The sequence below is a fragment of the Rhineura floridana genome, chromosome 2 (genome assembly GCF_030035675.1).
Source record: "Rhineura floridana isolate rRhiFlo1 chromosome 2, rRhiFlo1.hap2, whole genome shotgun sequence".
Taxonomy (NCBI): Eukaryota; Metazoa; Chordata; class Lepidosauria; order Squamata; family Rhineuridae; genus Rhineura; species Rhineura floridana.
The window spans coordinates 19,609,404-19,627,132 of record NC_084481.1 but is presented as its reverse complement, the minus strand read 5'-3'; the positions used below and the strand labels follow the sequence as shown (position 1 = coordinate 19,627,132).

The following is a 17,729-nucleotide window of genomic DNA, read 5'->3' as shown; positions in this document are numbered from 1 at the left end:
TTGTGTTAAAAAGTCAGGCTTTATGCATTTATTATCAGACTTGGATTCCACTTTAAAATAAAGTCATGTGCAAAAACAATCTGTCATTGATTGTAACTAGAAAAGTTGCACAAACTGCTGGGTCAGCCCTTCACTCTTTTCTATACTGCTTTATTTTACAGAACTTCCCACCCTTCTTAGCTGAAGTACATTTCATCTTTGTGCCTGTAAAAACAACTTATCTTTATGACCATTAGGATGTGTATTTGGTAAAAAAAATGGCAGTCTTCTGGTGCAAATAGCAGAGAGACTGAAATATATTGTTTATTTATCAAATGTGCATTGAGTTCATGGAACATAATTAACATATTTTCAATATTGATTTTTATTGTGTGTGTGATTTTTATTGGGTGAATTGGCACCCAAGTTTAGTACCCATTTTCAAGTATATATGCTAGTAAAAAAGATGGCCAGTTGCATTATCATTGCATGATAAATATTTCCTTCCAGACATCCTATAGGACTGTTATAACTAATGGCAAAACCAGTCCTGTCAGATAAACCACCTTACATAACAGAAGCTATCTGGGACGCTATATAGTCACTTGCTTTTCTTGCATCTATACCGACATCTCTTGAACTATTTCAAAGGCTCATGTCCTAAAAGGATTTTGGCACAAAGGTACTACTACACTGAAAGAAGGGACCTGAGACACACTGTACAAAATGCACTTGAATAGCTATGGATACAAACATATTTTTTTTCCTTGCTGCTTACTGGCTACACTTTGATGGGATGACAACAATTGCATTAGCCAGCTCCCTCCCCCCATCAGGGGCTGGACCAAGCTTTCTTTCTATTTTGTTGGACTGTGATTTCTTGATACCATCTTGGAAGGATGAAAAAAGCTCTTTGAACAGAGGAACATGCATTTACTGAATATACTCACAAAATTAAATTTTACATGAGTATGGTTTGCTTCTTCCATTGATAACAGAGTTCAGATAACTAAAAAACAGATGCTATTACAAAAAAGCCAGTTGAAATCCACATTCAATCTAGATTACTATTTTTTTAAAAAAAGAATGCAGCAGGAATTTACAGATTACATAAATCAGGCATACGTCAACTCCACACCAGATGAAACCTTGTGCTTGTCTTCCTCTAAGTATTGCTGGTTATCCTGGGCAAATGCTACTATTTCATAAGCTGATCTTCCCCCTTCTACTGCAGAAGTAAAGCAGGATATGTTGGATTCCAGGCTTAATTAACTAAGAACAAATTAAACAAAATTCCCTTTTATTTGTCTTGCCAAGGGGTGCAAGCTTTTATAATCAATGAAGGAAAACCACTCTGAGTGCTTTCAAAATTTTAGAACATGCTTATAATTTAAAATAGAGTTAACCTGTATATAGTAATTTATAAATAAATAAAAGTTTACAAGTTACAGGATTTAATTTCATTTCCACAACCAATGGAGCTGTTATATATGCTCATAGATTATACTGAGGGACAGCAGTTGGCAAAAGTACTTGTGTAGCTGTTTTAGACAGTTTTGCTTCACAGAAACCATCAAAAGTCCTCACCTAGAATGTTTAAGGGGTTGGTTAAGAGAAATATGTTGTAAATGACACACAGCATAAACAATTTATCATGTCTTTTATATCTATTTTGTTTTGAACTTATGGATACGTCCTGCGGTAACTAGAGATCATGTATGCCTAAAGGTCAAGTCACACAGCCACCATTTGTGCTTAATTTTACAACACAGCTCACTGCAAGCATATCATGATTTGCAAGTATTCTCGCTCATTTTAGATATGCGTAGTTTCTGCATATCAGGTTTCCACTTGTCATGACACAGAAAGTACAAAAACAGGGAGGTACCCCAAGTCAGTTGTGCTTCCACCACACACCTAGAACTATCCTGAGAGACACTAAATTTCTATCTGTTCATTCTGCCAAAACAAAAAACTCTAGCACAGAATTCATTCAGAAACATTAAGATTTAGAATTTCTTTATCAGGGAAGACAGACTTATTTATTTCTAGCAATGCCAATACTTGTGTCTTGAAAAAACAGCTGCCATCTTATTCCACATTAACAAAGGCAGTTGTGCATGTTACTTTGTACACTTGATGCTCTCCTCTATGTGCAAAGGAAGCCTGCCAAGAATCAGAAGAAAACTGATCAATCTAATTTAGTTATAAAATAGATCTTCCCAGAGATTATGGCTCCAGTCCACAGTCACTTAAAACTGTGGTTGTGTTTTAAATGCACGGAATAACTCCAGATTATTCCAGTATTAAAGTATTAAACATGTCCAAAATACAATCAGATGTAGAATGTTAAACACACTATTCTGTTTCTGCTTAATATATGCTTCCCATTTACATCAATAATATACCCTAAGTAAAGGACATGGATTTTACTCCCTTTTAAATATTTGCCTGAGGTTGTTTTTTGCTTGTGCGAAAGGCAATGTCTTTGTAATTTTGCACTCCTGGATACAAATATATATCTCAAGTACTTTCTCCACTAAGTTCCTGATTCTTTTTTTAAAGGAGAGCCTATATACATTCCATTGGTTGAATTTTACATTTATAAATTAAGCTAATCTCTCCACTAAAAACAGATTGCACCTTTTGTTCTGGATCATTGTTTAACAAATGTTTGACTCTTCAGCAGGAGCAGCTGACATGGTGGGGTGGCACCACAGAACTGACCTCCTGATACTGCCATTGCTGCCACTTACCTGGATGGTGCAAGGGCAGGGCAGCATCAAGGTTAGGGCTTTGTGGGCACACTGGGGGAGCCAATCTGGTCATCTCACCACTGCACCAGCACAGCCCCGAGCTCGCAGCCTCTTTGTGCTGCACTGTCCAGTTAAGTGGCAGTGATGTTGGTACCGGAAGGATGGCTCTGTGGCACTACCCCACCTGCTCCTGCTCTTCTCCTCCAAATGACGTTGAAGTGCTAGGAGCTCTCAGATAACACCGGATAAAATACACTCAGAGACAGAACTCACATTATTTATTATCCCATCCATGTAATATCAAAGGTAGTAAATAGAATGTATTTGCTTGATAGATGGCTAGAGATTTCAGTGGTCTCAAAACTGAACTTTGGTTTTCGCTTTACCTTTGCTCTCTTAAAATGTACTACTTCTTTTCCACATTCTGTGCAAAGTCACTCCTCCCAATATACCTGCCTCCTACAACAACCATTTTTTAAAACATCCTTTTAACCATGGCCTACATCCCCCGTTTATGCATTTTGTATATTTTCTCCTGCTAACAGTCAGCCATGCCAAACTGCTCAATTCTCCTTCAGGACTCCCATTTTTGAAGAGGATGTGGTCACTGCACCTCCAAGAGCACCAACCAAGACGGGAAGGCTGTGGTTTCTTCTCAGTCCACCCATCAGATTGCTGCCTGCACTGACATACACAGCCGAGTCATGCCTTTGCAGGCCACTTTGTGCCCCCTGGCTCTTTCTGTTGTCCCTTGCCTCGGGCTGCTTGATGACTCTGGCAATGCCCAGCTTCTTTAGCCTCTCCACCAGATTCATCTTCAGTTGTCCTGCATCAGGAGGAGTAGAGGTTTTCTGTCCATACATCTCCTGCAGTAATGTTTCAGCTGGTCGAGAGGCCAAAAAGTTTTCAGACACATTTGCTCGAGACTCAAAAGGCAAAGGGGAAGGGCAAGGGGAATGCAAGGGAGAATTTGGGGGTGTTGAAGGAACAGCAAGTATCTTGGGAGTCTGGCACAGGGGCACTTTCTCCAAGACTGGGCTGTTGTAGACCTTGGCAGAGATGCCCTGTTCTTGCAGAAGCTTAGCTAAGCTTGTACTGAAGGTGATGGTTGAGTCTCTTCTGTTAGTGAGGAATTCTCCAATGCTAAGCCTGTATGACACAGCTGGGGAGCTTGTGACTGTACTGCTTGTACTGCTGCAACTTCCAGAGCACAAGGGAGAATATGAAGCACTGAAAAAGAAAGCAAGAGAAAAATAATATCTGCTATAGCAACAGCAAAAGAAAAGACGGCTTTCAGAAATCAAGGGAAGACTTCTCTGTGCTGTATCAACAAGGCTCCAAAGCTCCTTTCCTTTACATGGCAACACCCCACATGTTCTCTCCCTTTTTCCTTCTCTGTTCCCAATCATTTTCAAAACTTTCAAATTATGAAAAAGTAACCATAATTATCTAAATGTATAAACTGTTTTGAACAGTTAGATATACAATTCACTTAAATATAGCTGAACAGTAGGGATGGCTGATTGAGTCTGAATTTGGTGCGGCTGTGTGGCCGGAGGCCAAGAGGTTTTTATTTTTTTCCCATCCTCCTCCCTGGCAAATAGACAGCGGACATTGCAGTTGTACAAATACTTAGCAAATAAAAGACTGTTAGCCTAACTTGCCTCACAAAGTTGTTGCGAGGATAACATGTAGAAAAGAAAAACTAGACATGCCACCTTAAGCTTCTTGGAGAAAAGGTGGGATATAAATCTATCAATCAATCAATACACAGTTCTCTATGAAGCATAAGAAAGTACAAAGAGTCCTGCTGGAACAGACCGAAGACCCATCTAGTCTCACAATCTGTTCCCTACCAGATGCCTATGTGAAGCCTAATAGCAGGACAGGAGTGCCCTCCTGCTCATGTTCCCATCAACTGAGCAGTGTTCCCCAGCAGGAGAAAAGTAATCCAATATATCCCTATGGATGTTTACTCAGAAATAAGTCCCACTGTGTTAGATGGAGCTTAGTCCTATGCAGGTGTGTGGAGAAATCAGATTTTGCCAGCACCCTTTTTACGTCTTGCTCCAAGACAACTAACAACAAACAAATATAGTCAAACCAGGATTCCTTAGGATTTCCATAGATCACATACAAGATACCCCAGAACTCTCAAATAAGTTACCTAGAAGTAACATCAAATACATTGCATTATAGTAATAGATCTGTAATGGCATTCATGTAGCTTTTAAGCAAGATCCAGAGGGGCTGCAAGATTCACACTACACTTGTGTAAATCCATTTATTGTTGGATAAGTACAATTCCACATCATAGCAAATAACTGCAGTCTGCAGCCCGTAACAGAGTAGGTAGCAAGCAGGTCACCTACCCTTTCAATTACAAACTGTGGATGTTCACACCACAACCCAGGAGGGGAATGCCTTTACCATATATATCTCTCTCTCTCACTCACTCACTCACTGACTGCTGTGCCACCACCCACCACATGTGCTGAGTGCAGGATCCATCTGGAACCTATTTGCTTGGGACAGCCAACCTTTGCCCTGCCTGCAGTCACTGCAAGTATCTCCCTGAGCTAGGAGCAGTAAATAAAGAAGTGTGTATGTGTGTGAGAGTGTGAGTCGAGGCTTCTTCACTACCACTGCCATCGTAACTTGAGTCCAGGACCCATCTGGAGCCTATTGGTATAAAGAAGGAGCCAAACAACTGCCTGGGTGCAGAAGCACCTAGACTCCTCCTTTACTCTGACAGGCCCCGCAGATGGATCCTGGATGAGAGATGTAGACAGTGACTCTCATAAAGTCCCCAAAACAGCAGAAGGCAGCAAGCAGACAGGCACTCCCAAGCCCCTGTGCAACAGCCAGTTCTCCCTCCTCAGGGATGATGCTTCAAAGGGGGTTCTTTTCTTAAAAGTGCAATACAGCAGTCGGATAATCCCCAAGAGAGCCAGCCTTTGCCCTGCCCACAGTCACTGCACATATCTCCCTGACCCAAGAAGCAAATAAAGAAGTGCTCACTTTTTATCCACCACTCCCCACTGCTCTTAAGAGTCCGGTGTGTGTGTGAAAGAAAGAGCCAGAGAGAGCACTAGGGGCTTCTTCACCATCACGGCTGCAGTGCCTCAAGTCCAGGACCCATCTGAGAATAAAGAAGTGAGCCAAGCAATTGCTTGCGTGCAGAAGCACCTGGACGCCATCTTTACCCCAACAGGCCCCACAGATGGATCCCAGACTTGATCCACATGGCAGCGCTGTGACAGTGATTGAGGGGTGAAGTACTGGACGTACTGAACTCTCCTTTTGGCCTACGGCCTGGTGGATCCTCCACTCAGCAGCAACACGGGCAGGGAGGGAACTTGAAGCCAGGGCCTGCACACACAACAGACTTTCCCTCAGGTCCCTAACTCACCGCACATAGCAGCACCACCATTGGGGGTGGGTGGGTGGCCACAACATTCACAACATGGAGACTATATTAACCTCCTCCTCCCGACACAAGGTAGGCCCCATCATTTCCACTCCCAATCCTTCTATCCCTTAGTCACAAAAATGCAATCGTACAAAAACGTTAACTCTAAATAAATATTAATCACAGAGGGAGACTTACATTTGCACACTGTGTCCACCATGATCATACACTTTCTCTCTCATGAAATTCTAATTTAAAAAAAGCTGCTCAACTAACAGCCACCCCCTTCTCCTGCCTGGCTATAAAGAGTTGCTTCAAAGAGTTTGGAGGTGTGGTCTAGAGGAAACAGCTCTGGAATCTGGAGCATGCTCAGAACAGCTTCATGGGCTACCCAATAAAGTAGCCCAATTAAGGTTAGATACATTAAAAACCAATGAGATAATGACAACATGAAGGAGGGAGAAACTGCACACCTAGGTTGCTCTGGTAAGATTTTTTAAAAAAAGGGTTTTCTGCCTGGAGAGAGATGGGTAGGACCTCCTGACCATAGCAATACTTTTGGGTTTTATTGGCAGAGTGCTGCAAAGAGCTGATTGACCAGAGAATGGGAGAAAAGTATCCAGGACTCTCTATATGTGTAAATGGATTATGGAAGGATCTGTGGGGCAGAAAAGAGTGTGGCTTTGAGATTTTTGGGGACACTTCTTTTAAAATGTTGAGCAATTCATTTGGTAGGGCTGAGCCCTAGTAGCCCTAACAGACCAGCCTCCACTACTGAGGAGTGTAGACTACAGTTGATTGCAAACAGAATTCTGAGATTACTATCAGCCTTCTTACCTGGGGGTAACCTGTGTGAGATCAGATGGATGGAGAATCCTACAAGTGGTAAAAGTAAACGTAGAGTTTGTAGATGACAGACATTTTCCTGGATTGGAAGCTACAATATAAATAAAAACACATCTGATGAGAAGAAGATAGAGAATAGACTAGCAGAACAAAAAAAAATGAAAATCCTGAATTAGTAAATGCAAAAACTGATTCTTGTAAGGGAAATACATTCTACTGAAATAAAATGTTGCACACATTATATGAGGATCCACAGGGGAACACCTCGGGCAGAATGGCTTCTTCTGTGACTGTCCCTTTAAGGAAGCCCCACTCCACCTCTACAAGAGCTATTGCTGCTGCCGCTCAGGCCACCAAAGAGAAGCCTGGGGCAGCTGCAACTACCAAGGCCTAATGAAGTACTCCTAGGGATGTACCCAACACTGTGTGAACAGAGTTCTGCTTGTACAAGGGGACTTCCCTTTCTCCCCTCTCCACATCCCCCCAAGATTTGTTCTAGAGGGTCTCCCAATCTTCTAGAGCAGATGTTGAGGGTGTATGGAAGGCTGCAAGGGAGAAGAGGGGAAGGTTTGGTTGCACAACTGGACGGCTGCTGCGTGAGAGGAACAGCAGTGTCGGACACAACCCTTGGAGTTCAAGAGCTTAAATAGCCCAGAGTTAGTGAGCAGGAGGAGGGAGGAGACTGGCTTGTCGGAGAAGTAAAGAGGGGAGAAGAAGCCTGAGGGGCCTCCCTCTCCTGGCTCCATGGCAGTTTCACCCTCTGCCAGTAGAGAAGTACAAAGGGGCCTGACAAAAGGCCTCCTCTACTACCCCAAACTTTTTGGCAGGGGATTTTGGGGAACCTGCCCACTGGGTGTGGCCATAGGATCCTAAGGAGGGCCAGCCAACAGGACTGCTCAACCGCTCACTGCCCAAGCCCCATAGCTCTGGGAAAGGGGCTATTGGGGTGCTACCGGCCCCACAAGCTGGGAAGACCCCACTGTGGACTAACCAAGCTAACTGGGACTGGACTAACTTTCTCATGTCTACAGCAGATGTCACTGGAGAAAGGCAAGGCACAGCTTGTTGAGAAGGAGCAGCTATTCTTCTTATACCTTGTGGGATGTTGGGACTACCTTACCTGGGGAAGGGAGTGTAAACCTGCAGAGCCGGCGCCAGGCTTGACCCCAGACCCACAGTGGTGTTCACTTCAATACCCCCTCCTGATACAGGTGGCACAGGGCTTATATAGGCCCATGCCACTTACCTCCTATATAGGATCACCCTACCTATCACACCTTGCGTGCTGTGCACACACACCTGCCACCACCCAAGATGGCAGCAAGGGCATCAACCCCTTAGGAATGCTCCTGCCACCATCTTGGGTGATGGAAGGCAGCTCTACCCTTCCACCTTAAGGAGCGATCCATCAGGCTGACAGGGACCCTCAGTCAGGGCCCAACCTGGCCACTCGCTGGTGCCAGTCCTGCCTGGGCCTGTAGCAAGGGCCAAAGCTCAATCCATCTGGTGTTGTTGAACTTTACCTGTCTTGTCTTCAACTGAGGCTTCTGTTTGAGTGTATTACCCCATGGAACTCATGGATCACGGGGCATTCAATGTGCCACTCCCAAGATAGCCTCGCACATTATTTTCAAGTTATTTTTCTCAAACAATGAGCCTAAAGGAAAACCAATTATGTTCCTAAACATAACGACTTAGATCTAGAGTTGCCTGCCTGTAGCTGAACTCTGCTAACTGGACACTCCTGTAGATGGAAAAGGGAAGATAGGCGATTTTCAGGTATTCCTTATTTCCCCTGCAGCTCCCATAAAATCTGTTCTGGAGGGCTGCAGGACCCTCCAGAACAGCATTGGAGATAGCACAGGTGTGTGTAGGGGATGGGAAGATTAGTAAAAACCACTTCCCTTGCTTTCTTGAGCAGGAGTCTCCACTGGATCAGAGTACCTTCCATGAACAGAAGGAGCCCTTCTGTTCACAGAACAGACCAGAGCTTGGAAGTAATTCGTTACAAGTAACGAATTACTTGTAATTCATTACTTTTTTGAGGAACGAGTGGGTAATTCCTTTACATTTTGATTGCAATAGAACTAGGATTAATTTTATTACTTTTGTGGAGTAACTGTAATGTTTCCAGCATTACTTTTGGGCATTACTTGGGGGGGGAGAAGCAGGAGAAGTCTTCTGCTCCTCTGATTTGTGGATGAAAATCATGTGCCTCAAATTGGGCTTCTGTGCAGCGTCTCTCTTCCCTCATGCTCTGTGGGTGGGTAGGAGGCAACGAGGGAGGAGGTGGAGAGTGAGTCGGGGTGGAATGGAGAAAACAATTTTTTTAAAAGCAACTGAAATGTAATTGTAGTGATTACTTTTGAGAAAAAGTAAAGCAACCAGTGACTTCTAGAGCAATCGCAATTGTAACGGTAATTACTACTTTTTGGGGTCATGTAATTGTAACTGTAATTTATTACTTTTTCAAAGTAATGTTCCAAGCTCTGGAACAGACACGTTCAATCCAAACTGATTTTGTAACTTTAGATTGGTCTATCTTGGCTGTTGGCCACTAGGGAATATAGTAGATGGTCAAGGCACTGGAAGTTGGCCCTAGGGTCACACAACCCCCTACTGGCGCACATTCCACTGCTGGCATTGCCTATGGTTAAGGATTATGCTGCCATCAACCTTAGCTATTGTTAATGCTAATCAAATTTCATACTAATGAAGGCTTTGAAGTAAGTTTAGAACCGAGTTAGCACTAATCATGACTAAGTGTGCTGCTGACATAAGCCTTAACCATGGTTAAGGTCAGCAGGGGGAATTCATGCTGAAGAAGAGAAAAGCTGGATGGAGTGCACAATTTGATGGCCTACTCTTTACAATTAGTATTACATCTCCAGCATCAGAAGGCAGTTTCAACTCAGGACTGGTTCATCGTTTGCTGTTACCTTCTGCAAAATTAACACAGAAAAATCACTTTCCCAATAAAGACGTGGGGGAGACATGTTTCATTACTGATGAACTATAAAAATAAACTTGGCTTTAAGCCTGTCTTCAGTCAGATTTTGCACTTTAACCATGCACAAACCTAAAGAGAAGCTGCAGATTCTTCATGTCCCCTTAAAATGTCTATCTTGTATAGCTACAGAACTACCTCAGTCTATTTAACTCTACAGCAAAAAAATACAGAAAAATGAAAACATGCTGAAGTTATTCAGTGGAATCAAAGTACTAGCAGTAATAGAAGAGCTGTCACAGTAAGAGATCAGATAAGCCAACTATAATCACAACAGCTACACTTATTACCTGCTAGGGAAACTGTTGCTAATTTAACAGGTGGCAGGAAGATTCCTGACACTGACTTTGGCACTGTGAGTTTCCTTTCCTCAAGGGGGGATTGCTGCACTTGGAAGGTTATGCCTTCATCCTTTTCTTCCTCATCTTCTTCAAAATCAGAGAGGTGATAGGCATCATCTTCAGACAGTGGCGTGAAACCTTTTGTGACAACACCAGGGCGTGGGTCAAGAATCGTGCCTAGGTTAGGCTGAGCCAACTGTTGCCAGTGGAACAGGGTCTGAGAGCCTAGGAAGGAAGGAGAACAAAAGAAATATGTCAAGTGGTCAGAATTCTTCCACAACATAATCCTAGGCAGCCAGCTAAAGTAATTAAAGATGTTTATGGGGAACTAGACATTTATTGGATGTGAGGGAAATTTATAAAAAAAAGGATTTTAAAAGGCGGTGGCAAATAAAAATAGCTTTCCCCTATTTTAGGTTTTTTAACTTTAAAACTGAGGAGATATTCTTCACTGAAGTACAAACATAAGATGGATGATGGCATAAATATATTTGTATTGCTTTAGGTAATAATTCAGATAGCAATTTTAGTGGGCAAAAAGGCTTTCATTTATTTAGCTGTACATTCCCACAAACGCTATGAGGCAATAGGTTAGTATTAAAAAGTCTGAGGGCTTGTCCAGAATGTAGCTTCTGCTTTGGACTGTTTTGCACTAAACTGGAAGTGGAGGTGGAGATGAGAGCACTGTAGAAAGGATCAGGAGTTGCAGACAGGTCACAGAAAAGAAAGAGGTACCAAACAATAAAGGGGTTTAATGCAAAAGTTACTTTCTGTTTCCAGGATGCCATTTGAATGAACAGCAGTCAACAGAGAGAGCAGGCTGTCCCTGTGGTACTTGCTGATGCCAAGCATGAAAAAACAACAGAAAACACTTATATCTGGGAGCAACCCAAGAGACAACAATCTGGCCCAGGCCCTCTCAGTGACTGAAGGGGAAGATCCAAGAGATGAATCCAAGTCCAATTTTCTGTCTGAGAATAAAGCTAGCTATTAGTCCAATAGTGTAAAGCTGTGAGAGGGAAAGCAGATTGTTGTCATCTTACCTTCAAGGGGTTTGACAATCTGTAGTTTCTCCGGGAGGAGGGAGCGTAAACTGCAGGAGGTGCCAGAGAAGTCAGTGGGTTCTGAACTGCTGCCCGCTGAAAGGCAGCTCTCCACTGGAGTGCTACAGCCACTAAGTTCTTTATGGTCAGTCAGCGAACACATCCGCCGCTCCCATTCCTTTTCAAAGAACTGCTTTTCGCTCAAGTAGTTCTGTTGACGGAGGGAAAGTCTATGCAGAGCAGTGGCTAAATCATCTTCACCAGGGACGCCAGGATAGCCCAGTTTTTGAGCTTCCCTACAGGAAATACAAAATTATAAATGTCATAGCCCTCCTAAATTTATCCCCACCCTATTTAAGCAGGGAGTACAACATTAAAAAAGCAAACATTTCCCAAATAGTAGAGTGGCCAACTTACAGCGTAAACCTCACTTTTACAGCTGACTAGCAGCGCAGTTTTGAAATTAGTGTTTTGAAAGGTTCAGTCTGCCATCTTGATTCAAAATGGCATCCATACCCTTGATCTCAGGAAGCATCATGCAAAATTTGGTTATGATAACTTAAGAGGTGTCCAAACGCATAGCGAACAAACAACTTTCCAAAATATATAGTAGATGGGTGGAGTTCAAAACCACAATGTTATGGGCAGAAGTAATGATATGCTACTCTAGCGGTAGTAATTTGCATAAAACTTCATCCAGTATTGGTACCAAGTCTTTCTGTAACATCGCAGTGTCATCGTATCACATGTCAGAACAGAGCACGAGTACAAGAAGCAAATCAGGAAACCACAATTAAGCTTGGCTTCCCATTGAGTTCAAACTTGGGATCCTGGTTTGCTAAACTCTAACATGCCAAGATCACCAGCTAGCCATAACCCATGGATTGTTGCTGGCTTACAAATCCTTGCTTGTTCTTAGCAAACAATGATAAGCCAGTAACCCTGGTTCATTGTGACATGCAAATGTGGCTTGACCTGTTAGAACTGGGACCTGCAATAAAATGTTGCCGTATAGAGTGAGGCTGCTCATGATTACAGCTGCTCCATTCTTCCATCCACCCAGTTGTCTGCTTTCACCACCAACAGCCCATCAATGTTTGATGCCCACTGAGCATATCCAGTTCTCAATGTACAAAAACTTTATTGCGTGCAGCCATAGGCCTTTGCAAAATACAACATAACACAATTAAACATCAAAAAGCTAAAAAAATTATACAAGGATTAAAACGATCACAAGATATTATAAGTCTTAATGTGGTTCGCCCGTAATTTCCTAGCAGCCAAGGCAAAGTCGGCTGCTGCAACTGTTATTTGTTTACTGCTGTCGGCTAGTAGCTCGACAACCATGGCTCGGGAGCTTTTCCCTACGTGCATAAACAGACGGATATAGTAGGCTAGAAATTTCCTTCTGGGATCCTCGTATAGGGGGCAAAATAGCAAGTAGTGGGTGATGTCCTCTAACCACTTGCATCCAAAGATGAATCTCCGATCCTTGACCGGGATGCCCAGGTATCTCCCATCCAAATAGGCCAAGGGCATCAGTTGGAACCTAAGTTCCGTGAACGCCCTTCGGAGGTGGGCTTGCATCAGGACTTCAAAGTAAAAGGGTCTAGCGTGATTGAGTTTGACTAGGGGGAACCAGGGGGAGAAAGGGGCTACTGCAATTACTGCCCGATCTTGCCTCACATCGTCATCAAAGACCCAGTTTCTGAGTGCCTGCTTGCTAAGGCTCAGATATTTCCCAATGGAGAGATTATAGATCTCTAGTTTTGCTTGGATCATATGCGCCCAGTCTTATGTTGCTCCATCCAACAGAGTTTGGGTAAAGAGCATTCGTCCAGCCTAAGTAGTTTCCGCCAAAATCTGAAATATGCTAGGTCTATTCTTGCTGCAAGGGAGGGTAAACCAAGCTCCGCTCTCAGATGAGCTGCCAGGACCCCCTGAGGCAAACCCAAAATCTGGCGCATGAACTTATTTTGGAGGACTTCCACTGCCTGCTTTGCTGACTCCTCCCACAGTTCGGCCCCATAAAGGATTTGGGGTAGAATTTTTGCCACACAGACTTTGAGCATGGGGTTAATTAGTTGCCCACCTCTGGTGTAAAAGAAACTTCTAATTTGGCCAATTGACCTGCAGCAAGAGAGTTTGGTTGCCACCAGATGGTGTTTCCATGAGAGTTTCTCGCTAAAGTGCACGCCCAGATATTTAAATGTTCCAATTTGCGTCCATTCAAAGACCAAGTCGACTTGAAACTCTTCTTGCCAAAAATCATGATCTTGGTTTTGGTATTCAGTTCTCATTGGGCTTTTTTGGGGGTTGCCTGCTTAGTTTTTTTCTTTTCTTATTTGTAGTTCTGCAAATCTCAAGTATTTCCCCAAGCATGCTGATACCTCTCTCTTGCACGTGGGTGGTGGTTTTGGCTACATAAGCAACGGCAATCAGAGAATTTAAATCACAGTTTATATGAATTCCTACTTGGAAATGTTCTCTGGGTTGGTCCTCTGAGACTGATGCACCTTTCCTTCCACATGTTGCAAGCCAGAATGAAAAGGCTTTGCTGTCATGACAACACTTGACCGATTTGACCCTGGAATGGGTAGCGGGGCAGAGCACAAAGCAGAATGGCCACGTATAACGTTAGCCACTCTGACAGTATCAAATATGCGCTTTTGTTGAATCCTAAAAGAAAAGCAGAAAATGGATATGAAAATGTATTGCAATTCTGATCCAGCAGAAGAGGTTATCTGTACCATGTATGACTAAATAAGATATTGATATAATTCTAAAGGACATTTAGCTTAACTTCCTTATCTGTCATTCTGCCAAATGCCCCGCCCCGAACAAGTGCAAAACTCCTCAGTGACTGCCCCCCATAATAAGTGGTCTCTTCCACTGAGCAGACCAGCAGCCTCACCTCTCAGTTGCTGCTCTTATTCCATGGACTTGGGTGCACTCACATTTCTCAGTTTGTCCCCTTTTTCCTTTGGCCCCAGCCTGAAGTTCTTTGCAGCCTGCGCTACCCCCTTCTCTCTCTATTGCACTGTGTGCTCCCACCTTGATCAGGGCCATTTCCGTTACTTTCCCTTTCCACACCAGTGTTTCTGTAACTCCATTTCCTTATCTTCCTAATTAAAACATGTATACCCTGCCTTTGAAAAATGATCAAGGTTCCTTCCAACAACATATAATTGCACACCATGGTTGGTGGGCTGTGGTCCCAACTCCTCAATATGGCTCTGAATCTAAAGTGATGCATGTTATTCTCCCATCTCCACTCCCACTTTTGGTGGATTTTGAGCAGGACTTGCACCCTGCTCCTGGTGTCACCCTGGTGATGCAGGAGCTGCTGCAGCATGGAAACTTCCTGCACTGCTAGGATTACATGAAAAGCCCAGGCCCGCCTACGGGTGCAAGAAGAAGCTGTCTTGCAGCAACTCCCACACTGCCAGCATAACCTAAGAAGAAGCCTTAAAGGTTCTTAGAAAGAGGTAGGAAGAGGCCACAAAAATGAGCCTTCAGAATTTCCTCAGGGGGCCACAAAAAAGGGGGCAGTCAGAAAGCAGGACTGCAGCGAAATGTACTTTAAAAAGACTTTAAGAGGAGGCGACTGTTTTTGCGAAGATAATACAGTTAATGGAAATAAATTTCACCTCAATTTATTACACCTCAACTTTTAATGGAATAATCTTTCAGAGCTTAATATGAAGTAAAAATAAAATAGGAAACAATACTAAATCCCTAAAACGGTAGACAAGAACATAATTTCAGTAAGTGCTTGAGAAGTTATAAATTATGATGGCACAGCGTATGAGTTCTGAAACAGCTTGAAAAGGTTGTACTCTTAATGTGCATAACAATCATCTTGCCATGCCTGCTTATGTTGAACGGCCATGTTCTTTGGTGAAATTCTTCACGAATATTTAAAATTTAAAGAAAAGGAAAATGAAGCATCCATATCCAACCACACCAAATTGTCTTAGTATCGACATTTCTTGTGGCATATCAAAATGCATTAAGGGTAGAAAACTAAGAGCACCACTTACTTTTGTTTAGAGACAGTTTCTTCATCCAAACTCAGCTCCTTCCGCATCATTCCCTCAATCTCTGCTGCCAAAGATTCCTTAAAGTCGAGGATAACATATTAGTATTTACCATGTTCCTCAAAACATACCCCAATAAAAACTGATAACATTCATATTCTTTGTTCAGGCTAACCACACTGAGATCACCAAATAAGGTGGTCTTTCCATATTACATTTTTGCCATTTACTGCTTTCTTGGAGCTAAGTGGTAACTTTGGATTCTTTTCTGGATACATTTGTCGTCTCTCCAAGTTCAGGGTTAGTCCCCATTGTTTTCAATTTCCCCCCTCTACTACTTGGTCATTCTAGACAGTTTTACTAAAAGAGATGTTCCCAACAGTCATTTAGAAAAGGAGGCAGGAAGGTACAAAAACAACTCTCTCTGCAAAGTAATTGAGAACCTTCAACAACATCACTTTCTAGGATGCATTCTTTATCCTCAATTGGGACACAACAGGTATCACCTTATTCCAATTCAGGAATCGATACATACTCATCTCAAAGTTCCTTCCTCCTACTCTCTCTATTAAAAAAAAAAGACAAGACCATGTTATAGTGAAAACTGTTCAGAATGGTAACACCACTGGAGTTCTGTAAACTCTGGCTGCTGAAGTTGCTTATTGTGGCAAAGCTGATGTCAGCAATCTATCAATTAATTGTTGAATTTCTATCATGCAGCCACAATGAGTTTCCCTACAGTGCTGAAGGAATGAAGTCACTCCTAACAAACAAAACTGCTGTTTAAACAATATGCGTAGGAAGAAGGTATTTCATACAAAACCTATGTAAGTCTTTTAAATGTTAGATTCTGATCCTACATAACACAGAGTCTGACTATGCAGACAAATGGGAAAAATCATTATCTGTACATGGATGAAAGACTGAAGAATTCCCCAATTTTTTAATTATGCATCCTTTCAAGGTTTGCATATCCTTCTTTGCAATATGATCTTTCATTAACTCTTTCTATACTTTGTATACGCAACTGTGACCAATTGTCACTAAAGATTAAATACGACACAGCCTCAGATTACTAAATTATGCAGGTTTTTTCCCCCGTATCAAAGGAGATGAGGAAAAATGAAGCAGCTGCTAATTCCACAACCATTCTTGACAAACAGATGACTGAAGTCAGGGTTATCTATCCTTCCTTCCTTCCTCCGATGCTGGAACAGGCAAAAGCAGGCACAGAGGTCACTAAAAGATTGGTTGAGAAGTTTGCATGATGGGGAGGGGACTGTAATAACACTAAAATGAGGGTGAGAAATCCTGAACAAGGACTCCACATTCTAAATGCACTGCTGAAACTGAAGAGGTAATGCTTTTCAGAGTCCTCCTGCTAAATGTACAATAAAATTTAAACATAAATTGAAACATGATACCAGAAACAGAGTGGCCTGGTTTGTATGCCATGGTAAAGTAAACCGTGCCTTAGCACGAACGTGTGGCATCCTGGGGAGGCTGAGTGGCTGAGTGAAGAAGCCCACATACTTGTTCATTCGTGCTAAGGCAGCCTTTCCCAACTAGTGGGCCACCAGATGTTGTTGGACCACAATTCCCATCTTTCCTGACCATTGGCAATGCTGGCTGAGGCTGATGGGAGTTGTGGTCCAACAACATCTGGAGGCACACTAGTTGGGAAAGGCTGTGCTAAGGCATAGTTTGACTTAGTCTGATACTAGAAGTGTCAAAAGCCTTCTTGTGCAGCATTTATTTATTTTTATTTATATCCTGCCTTTCTTTCATCAAGAAATTTGAGGTGGTATACATCTAGGTCAAACTATGCTTAGCTTCATGTGCCCTCACACCATGCAAGGACACCTTCTTTCTCCTCCAACTGATATGGGTGACCCACAATGGCAAATACTGAACACAGGGGAAGCTCTTTTGAAATCAAAAAAGTGGAAGGCTAAATTTAAAAGATGGAATCATAGATGGCAGGGATGGAGACTATTAGATCCCTTAACTAACTGTCAGCTCTTTTTTAAGTTCTAAGGGACAAGGGCAGACAGTTCAAGTTTGCCCTTGAGGTTTTACATTACTTAAAACCTGTTGGCAGTATCAGAGATTCTGCTGAACTTGTGGGATCTGGAAAGCTGTAAGAAAACCTTTAAATTACCCCAGGAAATGCTCCACATGACTGGGGGCGGCAGAGAAGGGCAGCGTGGCTGGCTTTGCTCCGCAGTCCCTTCACTTCTTCTTGAGACTCATGTAACATCCCCAGACACTCTGCATTCCGCTCTTGCAAGTCATGCAGCTGTTA

At 42.8% G+C, this 17,729-nt stretch overlaps 1 protein-coding gene across 6 annotated transcripts in view; it reads right to left on the bottom strand.

The window, feature by feature from the left end:
* The window catches only part of TRAK2 (trafficking kinesin protein 2), a 75,998-nt gene continuing 58,269 nt past the window's right edge, over positions 1–17,729 (bottom strand). For all 6 annotated transcript variants that reach the window (XM_061608000.1, XM_061607996.1, XM_061607995.1 and 3 more), the window contains 7 exons: positions 17,586–17,723; positions 15,428–15,504; positions 13,860–14,063; positions 11,385–11,680; positions 10,291–10,566; positions 6,985–7,084; positions 1–3,965 (listed from right to left, as the gene is read on the bottom strand). In XM_061608000.1, the coding sequence (XP_061463984.1) occupies positions 3,299–3,965; positions 6,985–7,084; positions 10,291–10,566; positions 11,385–11,680; positions 13,860–14,063; positions 15,428–15,504; positions 17,586–17,723 (1,758 nt within the window). In that variant the 3' untranslated portion in view covers positions 1–3,298. The remainder of the gene's footprint in view (positions 3,966–6,984; positions 7,085–10,290; positions 10,567–11,384; positions 11,681–13,859; positions 14,064–15,427; positions 15,505–17,585; positions 17,724–17,729) is intronic.